The sequence below is a fragment of the Montipora foliosa genome, chromosome 10 (assembly GCF_036669935.1).
Source record: "Montipora foliosa isolate CH-2021 chromosome 10, ASM3666993v2, whole genome shotgun sequence".
NCBI lineage: Eukaryota > Metazoa > Cnidaria > Anthozoa > Scleractinia > Acroporidae > Montipora > Montipora foliosa.
The window spans coordinates 5,791,862-5,814,361 of NC_090878.1; the positions used below are offsets into that span (position 1 = coordinate 5,791,862).

General features: G+C 40.4%; 1 protein-coding gene across 7 annotated transcripts in view; it reads right to left on the minus strand.

Moving 5' to 3' along the window:
- Positions 1-22,500, minus strand: part of LOC137974334 (uncharacterized) — a 141,306-nt gene that overhangs the window by 108,717 nt on the left and 10,089 nt on the right. For 6 of the 7 annotated variants that reach the window (XM_068821264.1, XM_068821263.1, XM_068821262.1 and 3 more), the window contains exon 4: positions 21,689-21,928. In XM_068821264.1, coding sequence (XP_068677365.1) covers positions 21,689-21,928 — 240 coding nt within the window. Of the gene's footprint in view, positions 1-247; positions 390-1,475; positions 1,787-3,220; positions 3,413-9,843; positions 10,096-20,513; positions 20,703-21,688; positions 21,929-22,500 lie in introns of all 7 variants that reach the window. The other variant, XM_068821265.1, reaches the window with a different exon arrangement.

Sequence of the window (22,500 nt, forward strand, 5' to 3'; positions counted from 1 at the left end):
AGGTATTTCTCACACTTCTCCAGGTAAAATGTTACAATTATTTTTGGTGGAGAAGCAGCATTGTAAGACGGTATAGGGTGCGCAATAGAGATATCTTGTTCGTTAACTGAAACATCAATAGCTTATTAGTTAGTTAGGTAACCATGAAAAAAAGCACGAAAACCTTGAGGTTGTTAAAACCACCTCTCGAACAGATTCATTCCTTTTAAGGTTTTATTTCTTGTTTGCATATAATTGAAATGTGTACCTTGCATGGATCCGTAAACTTCCACTCTTAGTGCTTTTCTATTGTTGAATGCCACAGGGTAGAAACGAATGAATTTGACAGCAGGTGGACTGTAAACACCACTTTTAACAATGAAGTTCCGGCCACTGTTCCCTGAAAATATCTAAGGTAGGTAAGAAATGTGAGACCTTAAATTTTGCAGGGCGCTCTATTCCCTATTCCTTCAACAAACCGTAAATATTTTGTTTGAATTTAAATAATGTATTTGTGTTTTCCAAAAAAACCTGCCCTCACAGCAAGCACTATGTAAGGTGTACAAGTAACAGCTTGTGGTAAGTATTTTCATGTGAAGATGTCTTCTTATCGCAGAGCAAAGAAAATTGAACTATACTGCATAAAATTATACTGCATTTTACAAAAAGGTTGATTACATCCAGGTGCATCCATGTAGGGTACTCTGGAGACCCACAGTGTAATTCCACTTTCTTTGCCAGGTACATGTAGGTGTGGACAACCAGATTGTTAGCCTTGATTTAAAATTAATTTGCACTCAAAAGCTCATTAACAAAACTTCTCTAACTGCCACTTACAGTGCCTATTAAATCCTTCCTAACCATACCAATTAACTTTAAGTCTTTAGTTAATAAAACCCTTAAGCAACCATGTCCCTGGTCATTAGCTTCACTTTTAGTTTGTTTGTGTTTCCCTATGATGACTCTGACACTTTCAAGATTACATGTATGGACCAGCTGATTTGTTTCCCATTGCTATAAACTAGGCAGGTGTATGTTCAGTGTAGTTCAGACTGATAAATGAGAGCTTATGAGTATGTCTGCAAGTTGTGTAGGCATTGTACTATAATGATGCTTGGGGAACTGGACTTACAATTTTGTGATTTCAGGTTCAAGTCTGGCTCTCACTAGCAGCTAGTCTAAGAGTTGTTAACTCCCTAGTTACATGTACTAGTCTAAATAATCACTTAACTTAAATATGTTTTGTTGAATTATATTTTGTTTTACAGGAACTGAACAGACCAGAGTCAAAACATCAATAAAATTATAACAGCACTTATCAACAACATTACATTGTGATGCTGTCCATGAATCTGTAATGATGTACAATAGGTGTGTGAATGAGATGTACATTTGTAGCTTTCCAACATCAAAATTAAATCCTGGAATATCTTATGTACTAATAATACAATGTACAGTGTACATGCACACACTACATCACAAGATGTGATCAGTACCTTTACTATATCATTTTCCCGATACATCTGCCAAATGACATTATCCAAGGAGGTCTCTATCTTGTAGGTTTTTGTCCACTCATCTGCACTGGGATTTCCCTGGGTGGCCACAGCACAAACAAAGTACACAGATCCCAGATCAATCTGCAGGTAGTCATTGCTATTATTGGTACTGCTGGGTATCCAGGCACTGGCTCCATTCAAACGCCCCTTGGAAGGGAGGAAACTGCTGCCCAGAGATGAGGAAGCTGAAAATCTTTGATCATGTATAACTGTACTATTTGAGACTCCAACTGGGTTTGCTCTACAGGCTGAAATTAAATCAACAAAAAAAATATGGATGCCAGCTAGGTGCCTTTACAAATTTACAGTTTCCCTAGAGTAACTTCAATACATTACTAAATTTAACATCTTAAAACACTACCTCCCCAACAAGCCCTCGTAAAACCATTTTCTGTCCAAATCCTTGTTCATAAACACCTCTTTTGAATAAACAATATTATCCATCTTTTCAAGCACTAAAATGAAGTGTCACTAAAAAAAACAAGTCATTTTCCCAGTAAATTAGCCCAATTTGAAGCCAAGTATACTTTTTCCAACACCATCAATTCCTTGCCACTTTAACCAGAAACACTATTATGACTGCATGTTTTATGAAAACTTATTCCTGAATTAGTTCTTAATATATAAATGGTTCACTCCACAAACATTTTGAAAGTCTGTTTGTATGGACTTAATAAGTTACTAATAGTTTATGAACCCAACAACCTATAAAAACACGAATAAAATGTCATGTGCATGAACTTTAAACCCAATAATTGAAGACTCCTCAATAGATGGAAAGGTGTTATGCACCCATGAGAAGGATAGAATACAATTGCTTGTTCCATGGGCAAAAGGACAACTGAAAAAGCAGAGACCTTGGCAGGAATCAAAGGTGCGACCTCTGTAACACCAGTTGAATGCTCTACCCATTGAGCTACTCAGTGGAGAGTGTCCCACTGGTCTGCGGGCTCTACAAAGCCATGCATGTCAGTTTATACCAACACATGAAATGATGAAAACGTGTAATGTGCCTGGGCACATTACATCTTTCCATCATTTCTTGTATTTGTATAAACTGAGGCACATGACTTTGTAGTCCCTGCAGCTCAGTGCGACACATGCATTATCCATTCAGGACTCCTCATTAGAATTCTTTAACCCATTGACTCCCGGGGGTTCCCCATTGACCAGTAAAATCGTCTGGCGTTAGACAGAATAAAATACTAAGTCTGGCCGGTTTAGGCATCAAAGAGTTACACAAATGTAAGTTAAGTATGGTAATGAGGACTGGCTTGCTTTCGTTGTATTTTAATACAGTACTTTGCTCTCACATTTTGCATAATTTAATATAATATTCATGAATAATTTATATAGTGCTCATTTCCAGAGCTCAATGGCACTTTACGATATTTGTAAACCACTTCTACTTAAAATTACAATATCGTGATACCTATGAAACCCTAATTAAAAGCCTCTTTCAAGAGCAAAGTCTTAATCTTATTCTTAAAAGCTATGAGCAATGAAACAGTTCTTACATTGAACTCCACAGGAAATATTTTTGAAGCAATAAACATGCATGTCGTGTTTTATCCTGTCTAAACCTGACTCGGCTTTGCCTTGGGGTTTAAAACTTGATAAAACACTCCTGCTCGTTTATTGAACAGTACATTAAAAAATTAACAGTATATTAATCCAATTACCTCCCACACCACTCGAAGTTTGCCGCATGGAATAAACTTCAACCTCGCAAATTGTAAGGATTTTTCTCACTCCCGGTACCACAACAGAGACATAACGACCAACAATTGGAGGATAACAGTAAAAAGACTTGGTTTCCCCAGTATTCAGAGACAGGGTCCCACCACAGCTTGTATTTGTACTTGTGTTATTACCTGTGTAAATAAAGGTATGAGTCAAACAGGTGACAAGAGAGGAAGATGGAAGCTGATGGAAGCATCCTGCTGATGGAAGCATGAAAGTTGTTTATGCGCTAGTTTCAGTTGGCTTTTTTTTTTGTCTCCTCATCTTTTATATCTGCATCAGCATGTTCCTAAGGCTGCACACATCTTTTCCGTCATTGAGGATGTGCCAACCACATTTTGCTAGAGAAAAGTGATAGGCTAGAGGAAGACAGTGGCAAAATGACACTAATAGAGGAACAAAATGATTAACAGCAACATAGCAACATTCAAGTGCAACATGCAGTGTTTTTCTTTCTTCAAATGCAGGGGGAAAAGGAGAATAAGAAAATGTCCAGAAAGTACAGTTCAAGACATGACATAGTCTTTAAGCTGGTGCTTTTATGACGTGTCCGGAATGGGTCTGCATCAGAGAGTGTGGTGGACATTTCTCTCCCAGTAGGCAGCTCACAGAAGTTACTTGATCATTAACTGGCTGTTTATGTATCACATTTGGTGCTGCCTTATCTCGCTCAGATTGTTTGTACTGGGTGGGCTTTGTAGTCTTGACCAGGTGTTGTCTGTTGCGTCTGAAAGTTGTGCCAGCTGATTGAACGTCATAAGATCTTTTGTCAAGCCTCTTGGTAACTTGGGTCTTGTCCCAAGACTTCTGACCAAGTGCAAATGGTTTCATGCAGACAGTATTACCAGGCTTTAGAATTGGCAGGTTGCGAGCAGTGCGGTTAAGGTATTTGCTTACCTCTCTTGGTTCGAATGAAGGTGCACAGACTCGTGAGGGTTAACACGGTTGGTAGCAGGGTTCTGGTTCTTCTTCCCAAGAGTCTTTGTGCCTGGCTGCTGTCTACACTTTGTGTGGGCAAATGTCTGATGTTTAGCATGGCCAAATACTAATCTTCACCTGCCTTGATTGTTTTACAAAGCATCCGCTTTGCAACTTTCATAGCCACTTCACACTTGCCATTGGCTTGGCTGTGATGGGGAGAGGTTGTTGTGTGCTTTATGTCCCAGCTTTCAGTAAATTTTCTGAATTTGTTGTCAGTAACCAATTGCTTAGGTATGCCGTACCTAGGTAGGTGGGCTTCCAGCTTCTTAATGGCATTTGAAGATTTGGTGTTGTACAGGCGGTCTTTTTCCCAGAAGTTGGATCTTCAACAGACAGTCACAAGATACTCCTTGTTTATGAAGGTGAATAGATCTGCTGCAATCTTTTGCCATGGACTGTATAGAAATTCGTGACTCATAAGTATCTCTTTGCAAGGGGTCTACTAAAATTCTCTGCAAGCCTCACATGTTTGGATCCATTCTATTACTTCTTTGTTCATCCCCTCCGCAGACAGGATGCCTTGATGGCCACAGGGGATCTCCTTTTTAATTAATCTTAGGCTTTTAGGGATCACCATCCACTCTCCACGAAAGACTAAGCCATCAGTCACAGCCAGTTCATCACAAATGCTAAAATAGGGCACAACAAGGAGTGGTCAATGTAACACTGACTGGTGGTCACAGCCTTCTTGGATGGTTTGCTTTAGTTGCTGTCGAGCCAGATCCTCACTTGTATGCTGGTGAATTTTGGGAATCCTAATGTCTAGCATTACTTAATATTTAAGGGCATTGATGGTTTCAAACTCCTGGTGTAGGAAAGGAAGGCTCTGCTAAGAGTGTCTGCAAGGAACACATCCTTGCCCTTGAGATACTGCACTTTGATATCATAGGCCAGCACTTGCACTAGCATGTCTTGTAAATGCTTCAGGGCATGATCCAAAGGTCTCTGGTCAGGATATACTGTGAGAGGTCACACAACAATGTACTGGTGCCATTTCTCAGGCACAAAAACTATCGCCAGCATCTCCTTCTCAATGGTCGCATATCTGGTCTTGGTATTGCTCAGGGCTCTGCTCGCATTTGCGAGAGAGCATCCCTCTGGTAGAAGAGCTGCTCCCAGCCCTTGTCCACTAGCATCAAGCTGAAAGGAGAGCTCCTCTTCAGGGTCGCAGTGGGCCAGCACTGGGGCCACCGTTAAAAGATGTTTGACTTCCTCAAATGCCTTGTCATGAGTAGAAGTCCAGGACCATTCAATGTCAGGACAAGTGAGCTCATTGATCAATCTCATGACATCAGTCAGTTTGGGTACAAATCATCAGAAGCAGTTTACAGTTTACAGGTTATGCTTCCCCTTCCACTGTTTATAGAATTTTAAACAGGGCAAAAATCAGGAAAACTCAATTTCAAGCACAACAGAAAGGAAGAGCTGGGGCTGGTCATCCAAGACAGTTGGGAAAACGCCAGGAACAATTCCTTTTGCGACGCATCACCAATTTGTGGAAGGAAGATGGCAATTTTTCTGTGAAGTGACTGATGGAAACTGTGCTGGAAAATATTCCGTTTTCATGCACAAATTCAGTCCAAGTAGTATCTTGTTCATAATCGAGATTAACCATGGTTAATCATGGCTGATTGTTGATTCTACCACTTTTTCCAACTCTTTCAATGCATTTTCAATTTCAGAGAAATGATATTGATATATTGTGCATTATAAGTTAGCATTTTCGTGAAAATAATTATGTATACTATAAGAGAAAGAAGATACAATGAAAAAGATCATAGTAGACGTTTAGTGAAAATATGTACATGTAAGAGAAAGAAGATGACATGAAGGAGATCATTGTAGTTTACATGTCACATGAGGCAATCTCTTGTTCTTGCCTTTCTGAAATCTCCTTGTCACTTTCTTGTGATGATAATTCATCAGTATCACGACCTTTCAGCATATCCATCTTTTTCAGATGCTTCGAAAAGGACGCTGAAATTTGTTTACTAGGCAACTAAAAACTAACAAGGTTACTCGTTGTGTCACATACCGGTAATTATTTTAGTGGCTCGAGTTACTTAATGCATGTTGATCCTCCCTAAGTTATTTCGAATAAGGAGAAAAAGGCTTCTTTATAACGACGAGAAGAGATAAAAATTAATGTAACCCAATAATAAGGTAAAAACTTTTTTTCTTTTCATCCAAATAATAACCTAAGTGAAGGTATTTTGCGTTACATCAACGACTAATGGCAATATTACAAGAAATCTGTCTCAGACATTCACCAACAAAATTAGTTAACAGATTGCAAGTGTTGTGTGTGTGTGTGTGGGGGGGGGCTGCTCTAAACTATTGATAAGACCCCCCCCCCCTACCTCACCCATTCAATTTTGCCTATTTGTACCTAAAATCACAGGAATCATGCTACAACATTGTTTGGGGGGCAATGGGGCGAACTGAACAAGAATCAACACACATACACACCAAGATGGCGGATCAACTTCATTCAATTTAATTTGCTGTACCTCCCTCTCAAGTACAGTCCTACAGTGTAGCTGACTGCCAAAACTCAATAAACCCACGCTCGTCGCCATAGTTAAGATTGCTTTTAGTTGCGCGTTTCTATATTTGGACCAGCAGAACACACGGCCAATGCCCTGGGGCAGGTTTTCCCTCTTTCCTCTCACACATGTATTACCAACCTCGTTCCCAGGGTCTCTCATCTTAACGCCTGGGGCGAGCGAGGAGAGACCCTGGTAGGGTCTGGTCACATGTCTCCCAGAATCTGGGAGATAACAATTTATCCAATGAAGGGAGGGGCGGCTTAGTAAGAATTTTGTCTATACTGAGACTACTACGGGATGAGCTGCTGCTCCACGTTCATAGTTGATTTTGTCGAGGAATAACGAAGGAAGAAGAAATATAACCAACTTTCGATATCCAGTGGGTAACACGGCGACAACATCACGGCCATGGTAAATTGCCTTGAGGCAGATAACTTGTTTAACTTTTAGATTAACGTTAGAATAAATACTATGCGAAATTGCAGCCTGAAGGCTACTGTAAACCATCGCGGGTAATGGCGGAGTCGCAGCGCGAAGCTATTAGCCTTGCTTTGAATTCGACAAAGCTCAACGCGACAAATTCCTTGTTTAGAGAGGACCCCTCCCTAGTGTTTTCAATTGTCACGGAAGCATGTGACCAGACCCTACCAGGGTCTCTCCTCGCTCGAGAGACCCTGGGAACGAGGTTGATGTATTACAACCCCTCCATTTGTAAATTATTAGGGAGCTTAAGCATGCGCGTTTTTGAGATGCGCACGGCAACCAGAAAAGAACATTTCGTGAGCCAGGACAGTGGTGTCTCCCAGATTTTTATACTAATCATCTCTAATCGAGAAAAGATCTTAGTAATGTAAATGTGGTTGTGTGAAGATGAGTTAGAAGGGAAAACAGCTCACTTCCGGTTGCCGTCCGCGTCTCAAAAACGCGCTTGCTTAAGCTCCCTATTATATGTTTTTTTTCCTTGCTTGCGAGGTGGTCAAGAGCACACCATTGTCATCTTTGTGAAAAAGTATGCTGTAAAAACGTATTAGTTGAATGTAATACAGTATAGTGTACTGTAGTGTTTTGTGTAATATGCAATATGTAATATATGAGTGGAGTAAGAGTGTCAATGATAAGTAAATAATTATATTTTTAAGAAAGACTTGGGCATCTGCTGGTAATGTCTTTGAGGAGAGAAGCAAAAGAATAAAGACCACAGTTCACTGAACTACATGTACATGTAGCAGGTACATGTACCACAAAACTTATCCACTTCTGATCGACTGCATTTTGATTTCCAGTATATTCAACTTTGATTTGACACTTGACCACATTTTGAAGTTTCGTGTGAAGATAAGATTAATGACGTCAGAGTCTGAAAAGTTGCCAATGGATACCATTTGCATTTCCTTTAACAACAAGGTAATTTTTAGCGGCAAACTTGGGCGCCAAACTTCCCTTGGTCCATTCTCAACTGATAATTGTTACAGTAGTAAAAATTATCCATGAATCGATATCACGCAAGGACTCTAGTAGCTTCAGCAGACCTGATAGCAAAGATACATGTCTTGCAATCCCAAAGGTCAAAAAACGAGTAATTCTATCTTACGTATTGATTTATGTGTAATCACGTAAATGTCACGTATTTAAAAAATACATAAAACAGATAACCTGAGCACCAACAATTGTTTTTTAAGCAGGCGTTTCAAACGAACAATTATTATTAAGTACATGTACATGTATTTGGAACTTGATAATGTTTTTTTCAATTGAACAAGCCAGTAGTATGTACTCTATTAAAAACCAAGGCATTTTACGGCAATAATTATTTTCCAAGTTTGTGGTGTCAAAAAGATGCTACATTTATACTCAGATTATCTGTCACACATGTAAGCAGCTTATGAAGGAACAAATGGTGTCACCGATGTGTTTGTAATTACCGAATGCATAGAGAGAGAGAAAGAGAGAGAGAGAGAGAGAGAGAGAGAGAGAGAGAGAGAGAGAGAGAGGAGGAACTTGCAGTCAGAGATGCCGAAAAGAGAAGGCGTGGAAAGTATCTTTGCTGAGTGGAGTGAGCTTGCATCTTCATTTTAAGCATATCCAATCCCAACTCAGCAAAACCTCTAACCTGCAGAAAACATCTGCAGGGATTGCAGACTCCCTGCTCTTCTCATTATTTTTACTCAAAATCATTATGAAACACAAAGGTTTTACTCAACGAGATTACAAGCTGCATGTATTATTCCGCCATTTCCCTAGAAAGACAGCAAATCTTCAATTCTGTGATTGTGAATGTCATGCAACCCAGCTGCCAGCAAAATATCTGAATGCAAATACTCACTTCATAGAATTTTTCTATGACTGTATACTTACATTTTCTCACTTTTGTGTGCAATTTAGCAAAACTGGCTCAACTGAACCACAAGTGCACGGTTGAGCACTGGACTGCCATGTGGGAAGTTGTGAATTCAACTGTGGCTGGATCAACACTCAGGGTGTCCATTAAAAACAACTGAGGAGAAGGTGCTGCCTTGTAATTACACCTGCAAATGGTTAGACTTCCAAGGCTTTTTGGATAAGGACTATAAACCATAGGCCCATCCCACAACCTTTCCCGTTAATCAACAATGTGGGACGTTAAAGAACCTACACACTGCTCATGAAGAGTAGGGGGAGACCCCAGGTGTTATGTTCTGTCCTCCTTTCACAAACATGCGTGGGTTGGGTGGGTGAGATCAAAATAAGGACTGATAGTGGCAGCCAGAGGCACCTTTACAAGCTGACATCCGATCTCACTCTAGAGAAAGAATAATTTACTGTGAACCGCCATGAGACTTTGTGATATGCACGCTGTATAAATCCTAAAGCCTGATTGTGTTATTCCCTGCCGTCTCTCGTGTTTTTTTGACATTCAGTATAGACATTGCCATTGTTGGTGGTGATTTCGAAGCTTACAGGAACAAGTTATGAGAACTATTATCAGTAATAACATAAAAATCTCAGGGCTGCTGGCCTTTGCTAATGAACAAGTAGATTTCATATTGCCTTACCTATCCTGATTTGAAATGAATCCATATACGCTGCACACCCTTCGTAAGGGTTACACATTCTGTTAACAATAACAACTTCAGCAACAGGAACGGGTGCTCCCAAGTCCACTCTCCACCAAGTATCATTTGCCCAATCAGTGTGCATACAGGTGTTACTCTCCCAATTTGTTCTGGTGTTTCCATCCACAGCTCTTGATGCTGCTCCGCCATGAGCAGTAGAAACCTGCTCAGCTGATTGATTGAGGGCCAAGTCTAAAAATGTGAGACAACAAGTGTTGTAACCCAATCTCATTTCCATCATTTTTTTAGAATATAATGACAACTGACACAACCATCATTTAAAATCCACCTTACACAAACATCTGGACTTATCCCATGTACATATATGTGAGTAGGTACGTGTTGCAGTCATTTCGTTCACTGCATAAACGGCACATGTAGTTGAATGACATATTTTAATGATGAGCACCAGAATGAATAGATCAGTCTGTAAATAGAACATTAAATGAGACTTACCTGTAACTAGAAGTTTGATTGAAATTCTACCAAGTTATAGAGTGCCGAGAGATTACATGAGATAGCATTGCTAAATGTGTTCCAAAGTAGCTGATGCAGAGTAGTAACTGCTGAAGTACTGCAGCTCTTGTACTGTGTGGCTTAAACTCTGATGTGTCCACACCTGCCTTCGACAATATATATTTTGACAATCTACTTACATTGTACAGTGTCTCTACTTACTTTTTTTGTCTCTGCTTACTTTTTTTTTTCTTGCTATGATATAAACAACTGACCATCAGAGCCTCTCAGGCATGAGGTCCTACAACTGTATCTAAAATTAATACTCCTTTAAATTATTAACAACACAAAGAGCACTGTTAATGTAAGACTTGAGCTCAACAGGCTGAATAGAGCTTCCTGCCTACTTTGCTTTATGTGCTCTGGTATGTGAAAAGTACAACAGTCATTGTGCACATCCATAAAATTAATGTTTAACAAGTGAATTGCCTGCCATCTCTGACCAGAAACTAAAACAATTAATAGGACAGAGTAACTAACTTTAACATTAAGTCCCAAGGGACTGTCAATTTGTCTACAGGTGACAGTTACTTTATGTATCTCAAAATAACTGACACATTTATACTAGTGTATCTAGATGTTAGTGACTTGCTTTTTGAAACATTCTCTTCAGCAATCTAGACAGAAGAGGATGTTTTCCAAGACTCACTCCATCATCCAGGGTAACATACAAGGACAAAGCACTCCTAGCTGTATTTATGGCACTGTGTGCAAGACCTTGCTCAAACAATTTGAACTGTTTTTGTGTTCCTGATCATCAGGATGGCATGAGTAGGTGACAAGCCCTTCTACAAATTCCCTTTGCCTCATAGGATTTCCAGACAAGTAACAAGCTATCAGCACCAACTTCTTCCGTAGGGGATGCAGCTTTGTTGAATTGGGGAGTATCAGTACATCTGGTTTCTGAGGAAGGAGAACTGGCTGAGCCACTGGTTGTCGTAACAACTGCAGAAACCAACATTGTGTTCCTTGCTACTGTTGTACTTTCATCAGGCATCGGGAAATCAAAGGAAAAGGTGGAAAACAAAATTTTCATGAGCTCCAAATGATTGTAAATGCATCAATGCATTTGGCCGTGGGGTCAGGTTCCCACGAGACAAAGGTAACTTAGTGTTTGCTCTGGAGCCCCGAATAAACATTCAAGGTGATCAAAGATGATGGGGCTACGTGACCACTCTGTTCTCTCATTTAAGTCTCTGCTCTGCCTGTCTGCATAAGAGTCCTCATGGGCCCGATGAGGATAGGTAAGTAAGTAAGTCTGCCTGTCTGCAGCTGCATTCTCCACACCTGGAAGGTGTACAGCTGTTTAACCAGACATAACTTTTTCAATGCACCATGACCAAATGTCTGCTGCAGCGGCATTGCAGCCTGGGGAGCATGTGCCCCCCAGAGCATCAATTGGCCGAAGTGGAAAATACCATAATACTCTGTTTTTCCACTCAAGATTTTAATTTTGAATAAGCATTGTTTTTGTTTTCTCTTGGGACCATTGTCGTTCCCAAGAAAAACAGGAAAAAATGCTTACGCAAATTTTGGGTGGACAAACAAAGAGTATTAGGGTATTTTCCGCTTCAGCCAATGTACACGTAACATACTGCTGTTGTACTATCTGATAGAATTTTAACATGGATTATTTCCCTTTAACTGCACAGGAAAATGACAGCAGTGAGAACTTAAAAGCTAAGAGCTCCAATTCACTGATCTGCTTTTCTTGTTCAGTTAAAGTCCAAAACCATAGGGTAGTCCTGTCAGGTGTGTCACACACTGCCCCACCCATTTTTGGAGGCATCATACAGTGTACATGAATTCAATAATTATCAACTTTTCCTCTACCGATAGGGTTTGCATCCGTTGTGATATTAATCATCAACCACAACAATTCCTTCTTAGCCTGTTATGTCAGACTCTTATCACAATCATAGTACCCTTTACCTGAAGAGTGAAGTAATGCAATTACCCATATTGTACTCAAGGCAAGGCAGAGACGAGAGTTCCAATTACTTGGGCCACTGTTAGAATCTTAACAATAGGAGCAGTCAATAAGGTGGTACATGTAATTACACAAATCCTTCAATAATTATATGAGTGCATGCCTCCTCTGCAGTCACCGATACTTTCATGGAACCTAAAAATGTTATCACATATGTGTTCAATGTAACTTAAAGGGCTGATTTTTCTCTGCTAATTGTAAACCCAAGCCTTTCAAATATTTCTATGGTACTTTCAATGGTTCACCTACATACATTCCTCATAATGTCTCTCCTTAAAGGTAAGAATCCTCAAATTTATGTCACCAACATTGAAATGGCCCATTCTTCTAATGTTACTGTAAATGGGCTTTAATATCTTGTGAAATATCTTGGAACTGAGGAATTGGCAGAGATGTGTACTACATAACTTTGCCACCCCATTCAAACTGCAAATAGGGCCTAAATCGTGGGGCCACAGTTATGGTGTAATACACATCTTCAAAGTCTGCAAGTGCCATAAAACAATTTGGTTTCACCAGGGTAAGAGCTGTAGAGAGGGTATCCATTTTAAAAAGATGTTTTTCCATGCTCTTATTTAATTCCTTTAAGTTTAGAATCATAACGGTATGACCCATCTTTTCTTTCTTTCTAGGGAAAATATTAGATAAGAACTCATTTTCTGAGTGATTTGTTTTTTCCAAAACTCCTTTTAGTATAAGCTCTCCAATTTCAGCATGTACATGTATAATCTTAGCCTCCTCAGTGTTGAATGTGATTGGGGGTAGCTTTGGCCTCTCTGGCTTCTCCTCAAATTCCAAGGGCCATTGTGACAACATTTCTCAAAATGTTTTGTCACACGTTACTTCTTTCCAGGAGTCAAGAAGCAACTTAGTCCTACCACCTATAGATGAGTACCACAGTATTTACATCTGCATGACTGTTACAAAAAATAGCATTGCGTGACTAGCGTTACTTTCTAGAAGCTTCCTGAGAGTTCATAGTTGGTTTATCTTTTAGGCTCGTGCGTAAGCGTTTCTAAATCGGTGTGTTTTGTAATCTTTCTATAATTAGATTGTTTACTGTTTTAGAAAGTTCTAGATTTTCATTGTGAAAGTATATAAGCAAGCGAGTCTAAGCGATGTTTTTTAACTAGTTTTTCATAAGCGAAGAGAGTTGCAGTTAGCTGTGTTTAGTCAAGTGTGACAGAAGCAGTGTTTAATCAAGTTGGCGGAGGCCGTGTAAGTTTATCAAGTTACGTGCTGTTTAGAGTTTTACTTCGTGGAAACTATGTTCATTTTTGGAATAAATCTTCTTGTTGTTGTTCCGACAACCCTACATTCATTTGTAGAAAAGCAACAAAAGTTAGAAGAAGAAAGAAGAAGGGAAGAGGAAGAAAAGAGGACAAACGTAGACAATTTGAAGAAGAAAGAAGAAGGGAAGAGGAAGAAAAAGGAGAAGAACGAAGAAGGGAAAAGGAAGAAAGGGAAGAAAAAAGGAAACGCCAATTACTTGAAGAAGATAGGAGAAGGGAAGATGAGAGAAACCTGGCGACAAGAACGCAAACTAAGAAAATTAGAGATGGAAGCTGAGCTGTTGAAACAGAAAGAGGCTATTGAAGCGGCAAAAAGAGAACACGAGTTGGAAATTGCACGTTTGGCTGTGGCGAGTGCTGATGGGCATCCTGAAGTGAGAGAGATGATAGGGCCAAGGCACCCAAGCTTCCCTCATTTGTCAATGGCAAGGACGACTTGGGTGCTTATTTACAAAGATTTGAAATAATTATTTGCAACAATATCTAAATGGGAGAAGACAGGATCGGCTTCAAAACTTAGTGCTCTCTTGTCCGGACGTGCGCTAGAAGTTTATTCGCAGTTATCCGAGGAAGCAGCCCAAGATTATGACAGAGTAAAGATAGCTTTGATGAAGAGATATGACCTTACGGAGGATGGTTATCGACGTAAATTTAGAGCATCAAAGCCGGAAGTTGATGAGAGCCCAGAACACCGCGCACCAGTGGCTCAGTTGATTGAGCACCGGGCTGTCACGCGGGAGGTTGTGAGTTCAACTCCAGCCGGACCAACACTCAGGGTCTTTAAATAACTGAGGAGAAAGTGCTGCCTTTGTAATTACATCTGCAAATGGTTAGACTCTCTAGTCTTCTCGGATAAGAACGATAAGCCAGAGGTCCCGTCTCACAACCCTTGTTCATTAACTCTGTGTGACGTAAAAGAACCCGCACACTTGTCGCAAAGAGTAGGGCATGTAGTTCCCGGTGTTGTGGTCTGTCTTCTGTGGTATATACAGAGGGCCATGTGTTAGAAAACTCTTTACTGGGTTAATCATGTATTACCCTCTCAAAATAAAGAATATTGTATTGTATTGTATTGTAACAGTTTATAGTGCGACTGAAGAGATACTTGTTGCCTTGGTTGGAACTGTTGCACACTGAACGTTCTTTTGAAGGCCCGAAAGATCTACCAGTAATTGTGGAAGAACAGTTTATTGACTCTTGTCCAAAAGAGTTAGCTATTCACCTTCGTGAAAGAGCCCTGGAGACACTTGACCAGATAGTGAAAATCACCGATCAATACTTGGAAGCACACCAAGAAGCCGCGACCAAGAAGCCGCTAGTACAGCCCAAGGCGGAAGAAACAAAGAACGCACAGAGTGACGTAACAGCTCTCCAGCGTTGCAAGTGTAATGCTCATGGACACAAAGCAATTAACTGCCCAACTCTAGAAAGGAAGTGTTTCCTATGTGGCAAGCAAGGTCATGAAGCGAAGAAATGTTGATCAGGTGGATGGAAATCAGGAGGCCAAGGTAAAGATGGTAACCCTGTGCAACATGGGCGAGTTAGTGCTGGCTGTTTGGTTAAGTCACCAGATACCTCCGAGGAAGTCAAGTCGTGTATTCAAAATGATCAGCTTATGTTAGCCTGTGGCAAGAACGTCCTGTTGCTAAGTAATGCCTGTGTTGAACCCTTAACTGGAGTAAGAAGTAAGATGCCTGTTGTAAAGGGCAGAGTTGGAGAGAAGACCGTCGACATTTTAAGAGATACCGGTTGCAGTGGAGTTGTAGTCAAGAAGGACCTTGCCGGCGAGAATCAGTTCACCAGAGACTTTAACGTCATGTTGCTTATTAACAACACAGCGAGGAAGGTGCCCCATATAGAAGCGCAGTGCCTTTCAGATCCTATCTACGACCTAAATATTGGTAATGTAAGTGATTCAAGGGACGCACAGAATCCAGACCCCAGTTGGCAAGAGGCTTGTGCAGTAACTACCCGAAGTCAAGCTAATAAAAAGGATGATCAAACGACCTTAATGGTGCCTAGTACCCGTGAAAGCCCTATTGTGGATAGAGAGAAGCTCAAGCAGATGCAGCGAGAAGATGAGAGTCTGCGTAAGTACTGGGATTGAGACGGTGTGCTAGTGAAGGGTCAGGCAGAGATTTCATTTGAAGAAAAATCTTGAGTACTGTGCCGCCTGTACAAGCATCCTTACGTGAATGGTGGTAAACCGCTTAAACAAGTTATGGTACCTGAAAAGTTGAGACGCCCCATAATGGAAGTAGCTCACGGATCGATCATGGGCGGTCACATGGGCATCAAGAACACAACAGACAAGATCCAGAGTACATTTTATTGGCCTGGAATACAAGGTGACGTAACCCAATTTTGCAAGTCCTGTGACGTTTGTCAGAAGACCGTAAGTAAGGGATCTGTGCCGAAGGTACCGTTAGAGAAGATGCTGCTGACAAGCCATTTAAGAGGGTAGCAATGGATCTTATTGGTCCTTCTCAGTCTCCCGAGTGAAGAAGGACACAGATATATATTGACACTCATAGATTTTTCGACTCGCTACTCTAAGGCTGTGCCACTAAGGAACATTGATACAGAGACTGTAGCAGAGGCATTGGTAGATATCCTTAGCCATCTAGGAGTACCCGAAGAAACCCTGAGTATCTGGGTACGCAGTTTGTTTCTAACTGCATGAGAAAAGTCACCCAACTACTAAACATTAAACAGCTTACAACAACACCCTATCACCCGACGTGTAACGGTTTGATGGAGAAGTTCAACGGAACGATGAAGCCTATGCTGAAGAGACTGTGTAGTGAGCAGCCAAGACACTGGCATCGTTATATAAACCCGCTGTTCTTCGCTTATCGTGCAGTTCCCCAAGAGTCCACTGGTTTTTCGCCGTTCGAGCTGTCAGAGGACCAATGGCTATACTCAAACAGCTGTGGACGAAAGAAGTAGAAGAGCCTGAGGTAAAGAACAGTTACCAACTTAAGTTTTCGAGTTGCGAGACAAGTTAGAAGACGCCCTTAAACTCGACCATAGTGAACTGGAGAAAGCCCAGCAGGAATGAAAGCACTATTACGACCGCAAGTCTAAAGTTAGGAAGTTCGAGTCAGGTGAGAAAGTGCTTGTACTGCTACCTACCGACCATAACTAGCTACTTATGCAGTGGAAGGGTCCCTTTGAAGTTAGTTCTGTAGTAGGTCTCAATGACTACAAAGTGAAAGTAAAAGGTAAGGAGAAAGTTTACCACACTAACCTTCTTAAAAAGTACTTTGAGTGAGAGGAGACTACAGATGAAGAAGCAGTAGCTGGTTGAGTAGGCGCTATGTGTATAGACGATGCTGTCGACTTTGCAGCTAAAGCTAATGAAGCAGAGGGAGAAAACGTTGATTTTTTAGAGCTTGGTGAATATGTAGCCAAGGAATCGAATGAGGATGTTAAAACTGGACCAAATCTGACAGATGAGCAACGGAATGAATTTACGAATTTGGCTAAACAGTTCACGAATTTGTTTACTGAAGCACCACAGACCTCGTTCAGCATCATATTAAACTCATTTCAGACGAGCCGGTTAGATCAAGACCTTACCCAGTACCTTACATCATCAGAGAATCACTGAGAAGAGATATTGCCGACATGATCAAAATGGGAGTTATTAGAGAGCCCAGTTCTCCGTATGCGTCACCTGTGGTAGTAGTGAAGAAAAAGGACAACATGAACCGCGTGTGTGTTGATTATTGGAAATTAAATAAACTAACTGTATTTGATCCCGAGCCTATGCCAACTGCTGAACATTTGCTTCAGAAGCTTAGCGGAGACAAGTTCTACTCAAAAATCGACCTTAGCAAGGGATATTGGCAGATTACTATACCAGAGGAGGACATACCGAAAACAGCATGCCGTTTGGAATGATCAACTCGGCAGCAACACTGAAGCCTGCAATGAAGAAGTTGCTAGAAGATCTAGTTGATGTGGATTTCTACTGGGATGATACATTGGTTCACACCCGTAGGTGGAAAGAACAAATTAGAGCCCTAAGAGAGTGGTTTTCGCACCTTGTACGGGCGGGGTTGACTATTAGACCTACTAAGTGCCTATTCGGAGTAAACAGTGTGGATTTCCTAGGCCATCGACTGGAGCAAGGAATGATTGGTCTTCAACAGGATAACATGGAGAAAATTAAAGATCACCCAAGGCCATTTATGGGTCTAGCAGGATACTTCAGAGATTTCATTCCCAACTTTGCAGCAATCGCAGTGCCTCTATCTGATCTCACACAGAAAGGCCAACGCAATAAAGTTGAGTGGGGTGAAGCACAAGAGAAAGCCTACCAAACAATCAAGTCTTACCTAACAAGTGAGCCTATTTTAGGACACCCCGATCCAGCTAAAACCTATTTCTTAAGGACGGATGCCTCCAATAGTGGAATCAGTGCAGTATTAATGCAGAAACATCATGAGATGTTGTTTCCCATTTGCTACGCAAGCACGAAATTGACAGGTGCAGAAAGGAACTACTCCACAATTGAGAAAGAAAGCCTAGCAATTGATTTCACCTTTATTTTTACCGAGTTTCTTTTGTTCTTCAGACGGACCATGAACCCTTAAAGTACATGAACAGTGCAAAGTTCGCCAATGGACGTCTTATGCGTTGGGCTATGTTTTTGCGAAGTTATTCATTCACAGTTGAAGTCATTAAGGGCTCAGAGAACGTTGGAGCAGATTACTTGAGTCGTGCTGAGGTATAAGTTTATTGACATTGAACTGCCCCTTATTTAGCAATTTTTCTTGTTTAGGATAAATTTAGGAAATTTCTTCTGAAAGGGGGTTATGTTACGAAAAACAGCATTGCATGACTAACTTTCTAGAAGCTTCCCGAGAGTTCATAGTTTGTTTATTTTTAGGCTCGTGTGTAAGCGTTTCTAAATCGGTTCTATAATCAGATTGTTCACTGTTTGAGGAAGTTCTAGAATTTCATTGTGAAAGTATATAAGCAAGTGAGTCTGAGCGATGTTTTTTAACCAGTTTTTCATAAGTGAAGAGAGTTAACGTTAGCCGTGTTTAGTTAAGTGTGACAGAAGTGTCAAGTTGGCGGAGGCAGTGTAAGTTTATCAAGTTACGTGCTGTTTAGAGTTTTGCTTCGAGGAAACTCGAAATCTTCTTCTTGTTGTTGTTCCGACAACCCTGCGTTCAGTTTAGTTTGCAAGCTACCTGTCCTCAAAACATTCGAACTCGTAACAATGACTCACCTTGACTTTTCCAAGTTTGTCTTATTTTACAGATGTTGTTCACTGAGTTGTACTCTAGGAATGAATCTTTCTCTTCTCCTCCCTCTTCTGGTTGAAGGACTAGGGGCTGCTGTAGTTTTTTGACCTAGCAGTGGTGCAGCAACCATCGCACTTTTCTCGGGTTTCTGAATCTTTTTTGTCTGTTGTCTGTCAAATTGATGCTTTAGGGTCCTCAGGGACAATAGTCATCCATAGGCTTCTGATTCCAAGGTGTTGCTGTCAGTAACATCGCTGATAATGGCAGGTGCTCATGATCCTTCAGCCGCTTTCGGCTCGGATCAGCAGTGCGTGTAGTATGTGTGTCCAGCAAAAGGTTGCCCATGACTATGCTCATCAATTTCTCAAGTCATTTCTGCAGTGAGAGTACTTATACTAATAATCTCACTGCAGTTTGAGACATACACATACACATAGAAAAATGCAAAGCACTGATCCAGGCCTGACGGTGCACGGGTGCAGGATCACACAATAACGCAAAAGTCGGAAAATTCAGCAAAATCCCTCACAAAACTGAAAGATTTACACAAAGTTTTAATTGCTACAAATATTTCTATTGAGTACCCAGATATCTAGAGCACTTTAAGGTTATTTTAAGGCTATTTACCTTAGAGAAACAATCGACAATTTCCTCATTTTCCTCAAAAAACTCATCAAGTAATATAAACTTCCGTCTTCCAAGTTTTAAGCATTTGGAGAAAATCAACTATTATCAAAGGAAATTCACACTGGTCTGGTAAAAGAAATGGTATGAAGAACTCAATAATTTCTTCGACAGGGAGCCAGGGACCAAATATTTTGCTTGTCGCAAAACTTTGCAATCCCACACAATTACCTGCACAATCGTCTTTTTTTACATACACAATTTCCCTTCAAAATACCCCACATTTTAATTTTTTCCTGCACTCTGTCAGAAGGCCTGCTGATCTGCACATGTGCAACGCCAATGTAGTCTTGAGGCACAATAACAAGGTAGAATTTGCAACAGACTGGATATTCATAAGTGGTTTGAACTCAGGAGTCATATCATAACTAAGCTGGGAACTACAATAATTAATGTCAGGGTGAGTGTAGTCCTGAGAAGTACTCAGTTTAGGATGACATTGACTGAGGTTTCGACAACCTGAGTGGGATTCCTCTTCAGAGCCAAGATGACTTTTGATCAGGTAATGCCGAAATGCCAGTCAATGTAATCCTAAACAGTCCATCTCAGGACTACACTCACCCTGACGATTGCACTTCAGCTCATTCTGACTGAACAATACATCAACACTGATTTCCGTAGTTGTAGAATCAACTGAAATGCACTTAATAAGAACACCAAAACCATCAAGCAATTTAATAACACAATAAATGCAAACAAACAATCCCCAGTCTCCTTACTAGTGCAGTTTTGTACTCCACCAGTAGAATGAAAATAGGTATAGAATCTATTGGGCTGTTTTTATCTATGACGTTTTGATTGACTTACTAAAGAAAAATCTGTCATATGCATATGCACTTTAAATCGTCGAACAATCTTAAAAAAACTTACTGTGTGTGTAAGTGGAATAAACTTCAACCTCACAAATTATCACATATTTAGGATGGCCAACAACTTGGATGTAAACAAATCTGCCAGACACTATAGGTTTGCAGAAAAAAGATTTTTCTTGTTTCACTGGAATATGAGTGACAGTAGCACAAAGATGATTGGTTGCTCCCCCATCAGCAGCTGAATCTCCTTGTAATGAAAAAGTTAAGAAATAATCAAGAAGCGTAACACCTAGACACTTCTCCTACAGTCACTAGTCACTAACTACAATGTCAAAATACAGCTTCTTTGATGATCAAGAAAAAGTGAAGCTACAGTACACGAGACTCTCATCTCTAGAGACGAGACTCTCACCTCAAGAGATGATACACTCATCTCTAGAAACGAGACTCTCGGCTCGCGAGAAACAAGACGAGACTGGTAACTTACTTTTTAGCCGTACTGTAGTTTCAAAAAAAAATTGGGTAATAACCATGTTGTTATGACTGAAAGAGTGTTAAAATAACATTTTAATAATTATTATTATTGTATAAAAGTGGGAAATATGTTCATGAACCTATAGCTACAGAAAATAATACAACCTTGGCTTTTGTACCAGTAGAGGTTTAAGCTTTCCCAAGTGGATTTTCCCTGTTCTGAAATGGTAAGTTACACTTACATCTGACTTTTTTTAGGGTTTAGTGGTGGAAACTACTGCAATGCTCATGCATGTGTCAGAAGCCACATTATTAAGGGGGCACTGTCGAGCTATATTTGCTGTTTTTAGGTGAAAAATGGGTGAAAATCTAAATTAGTACTTTAGCTCACATGTACACATTTCTGACAACCTACTGACAAGATATGAAATGTATTTATGGCACAAAGAGCTATTCGTATCTAGCTAGCCAGTTTTTTCAAGTTTCAATCCATTTCTACCATCTCCATCCTTGACTGCAAACAACAAAAAGTAGCTTCAGTGCACTTCATCGGTTTTCATTGATGCAAGGCCATCCTTTAGTGTTTTGAAGTTTGACACTGCCCCTTTAAAGGAAAACTATTTACAAGTAGTATGGATAGAGGCAGATTGTACAAGTTTGCTTTTTCTTTATTCTGGGTGCATTTACAGTTATTTTTGAAGAGTAAGAATTGCCGTTGATTGTAAAATGGTGCAGATAGTAAAACTGTGTACCACTGACCCACTCTTATCTCAGCTCCGTCTAATCGATCAGCACAGCAATCTCTGTTGAGTATACGCACTTCAGCTACATGCTCCACTCGCCCCAGGTCCACTCTCCAAAATGGGTTGGTATTTCCTGGGTCTCCAGTGTGGGCACAGACCCTATAATCAGTTCCCTTTCCACCATCCACAGCATAGCTGGAAAACGAGCCCCCATATGTGTTATTTTGATCAGTGGGCCTAAAAAGTGCGATATTCCCTTGGAAAAAACAGAGCATGTCCGTTTACAAGATAGAAACTAAGGTTCTACCATTATCTCAATTCATGACACTTAGAATACGGTGACTATGCAAATACTTTATTTTGTTTTTTTTTTTTTCCATGAGGATTCTTGTCGCTGTCCGAATTTTCCGCCCACGGGGACGGTAACAATTACGTATGTGACTTTTTGTCTTTTTGTTTACATAAATTGAAACACTTTCTGTTAACAAATTAAACTTAAGCAATGAAAGGCTAAACTTCATTACTTCGAGGAGCCATACAGTTCCGAATGGCATGGTGAGAGTGAATTTTATCATCCGGATGAAATAGACGAGAATGTATAAAAGCAATGAAAACTCTGACAGACAAGAAAAAACAAGTCAATGAAAAGACGCACACGCGAAACAGCAACAGTTCTTGGCTTCAGTGCGTGATTTTATATCCACATCAGTTATAGACCGAATGCATAAATGGAGGCCAAAAATGTATTCTTTTGTTTATGTGCTGATTAGACTCAGTAGCCTCGCTCTCAAGCAACATTTCTTTTGAATTTTGTCCATGTAAACGAGG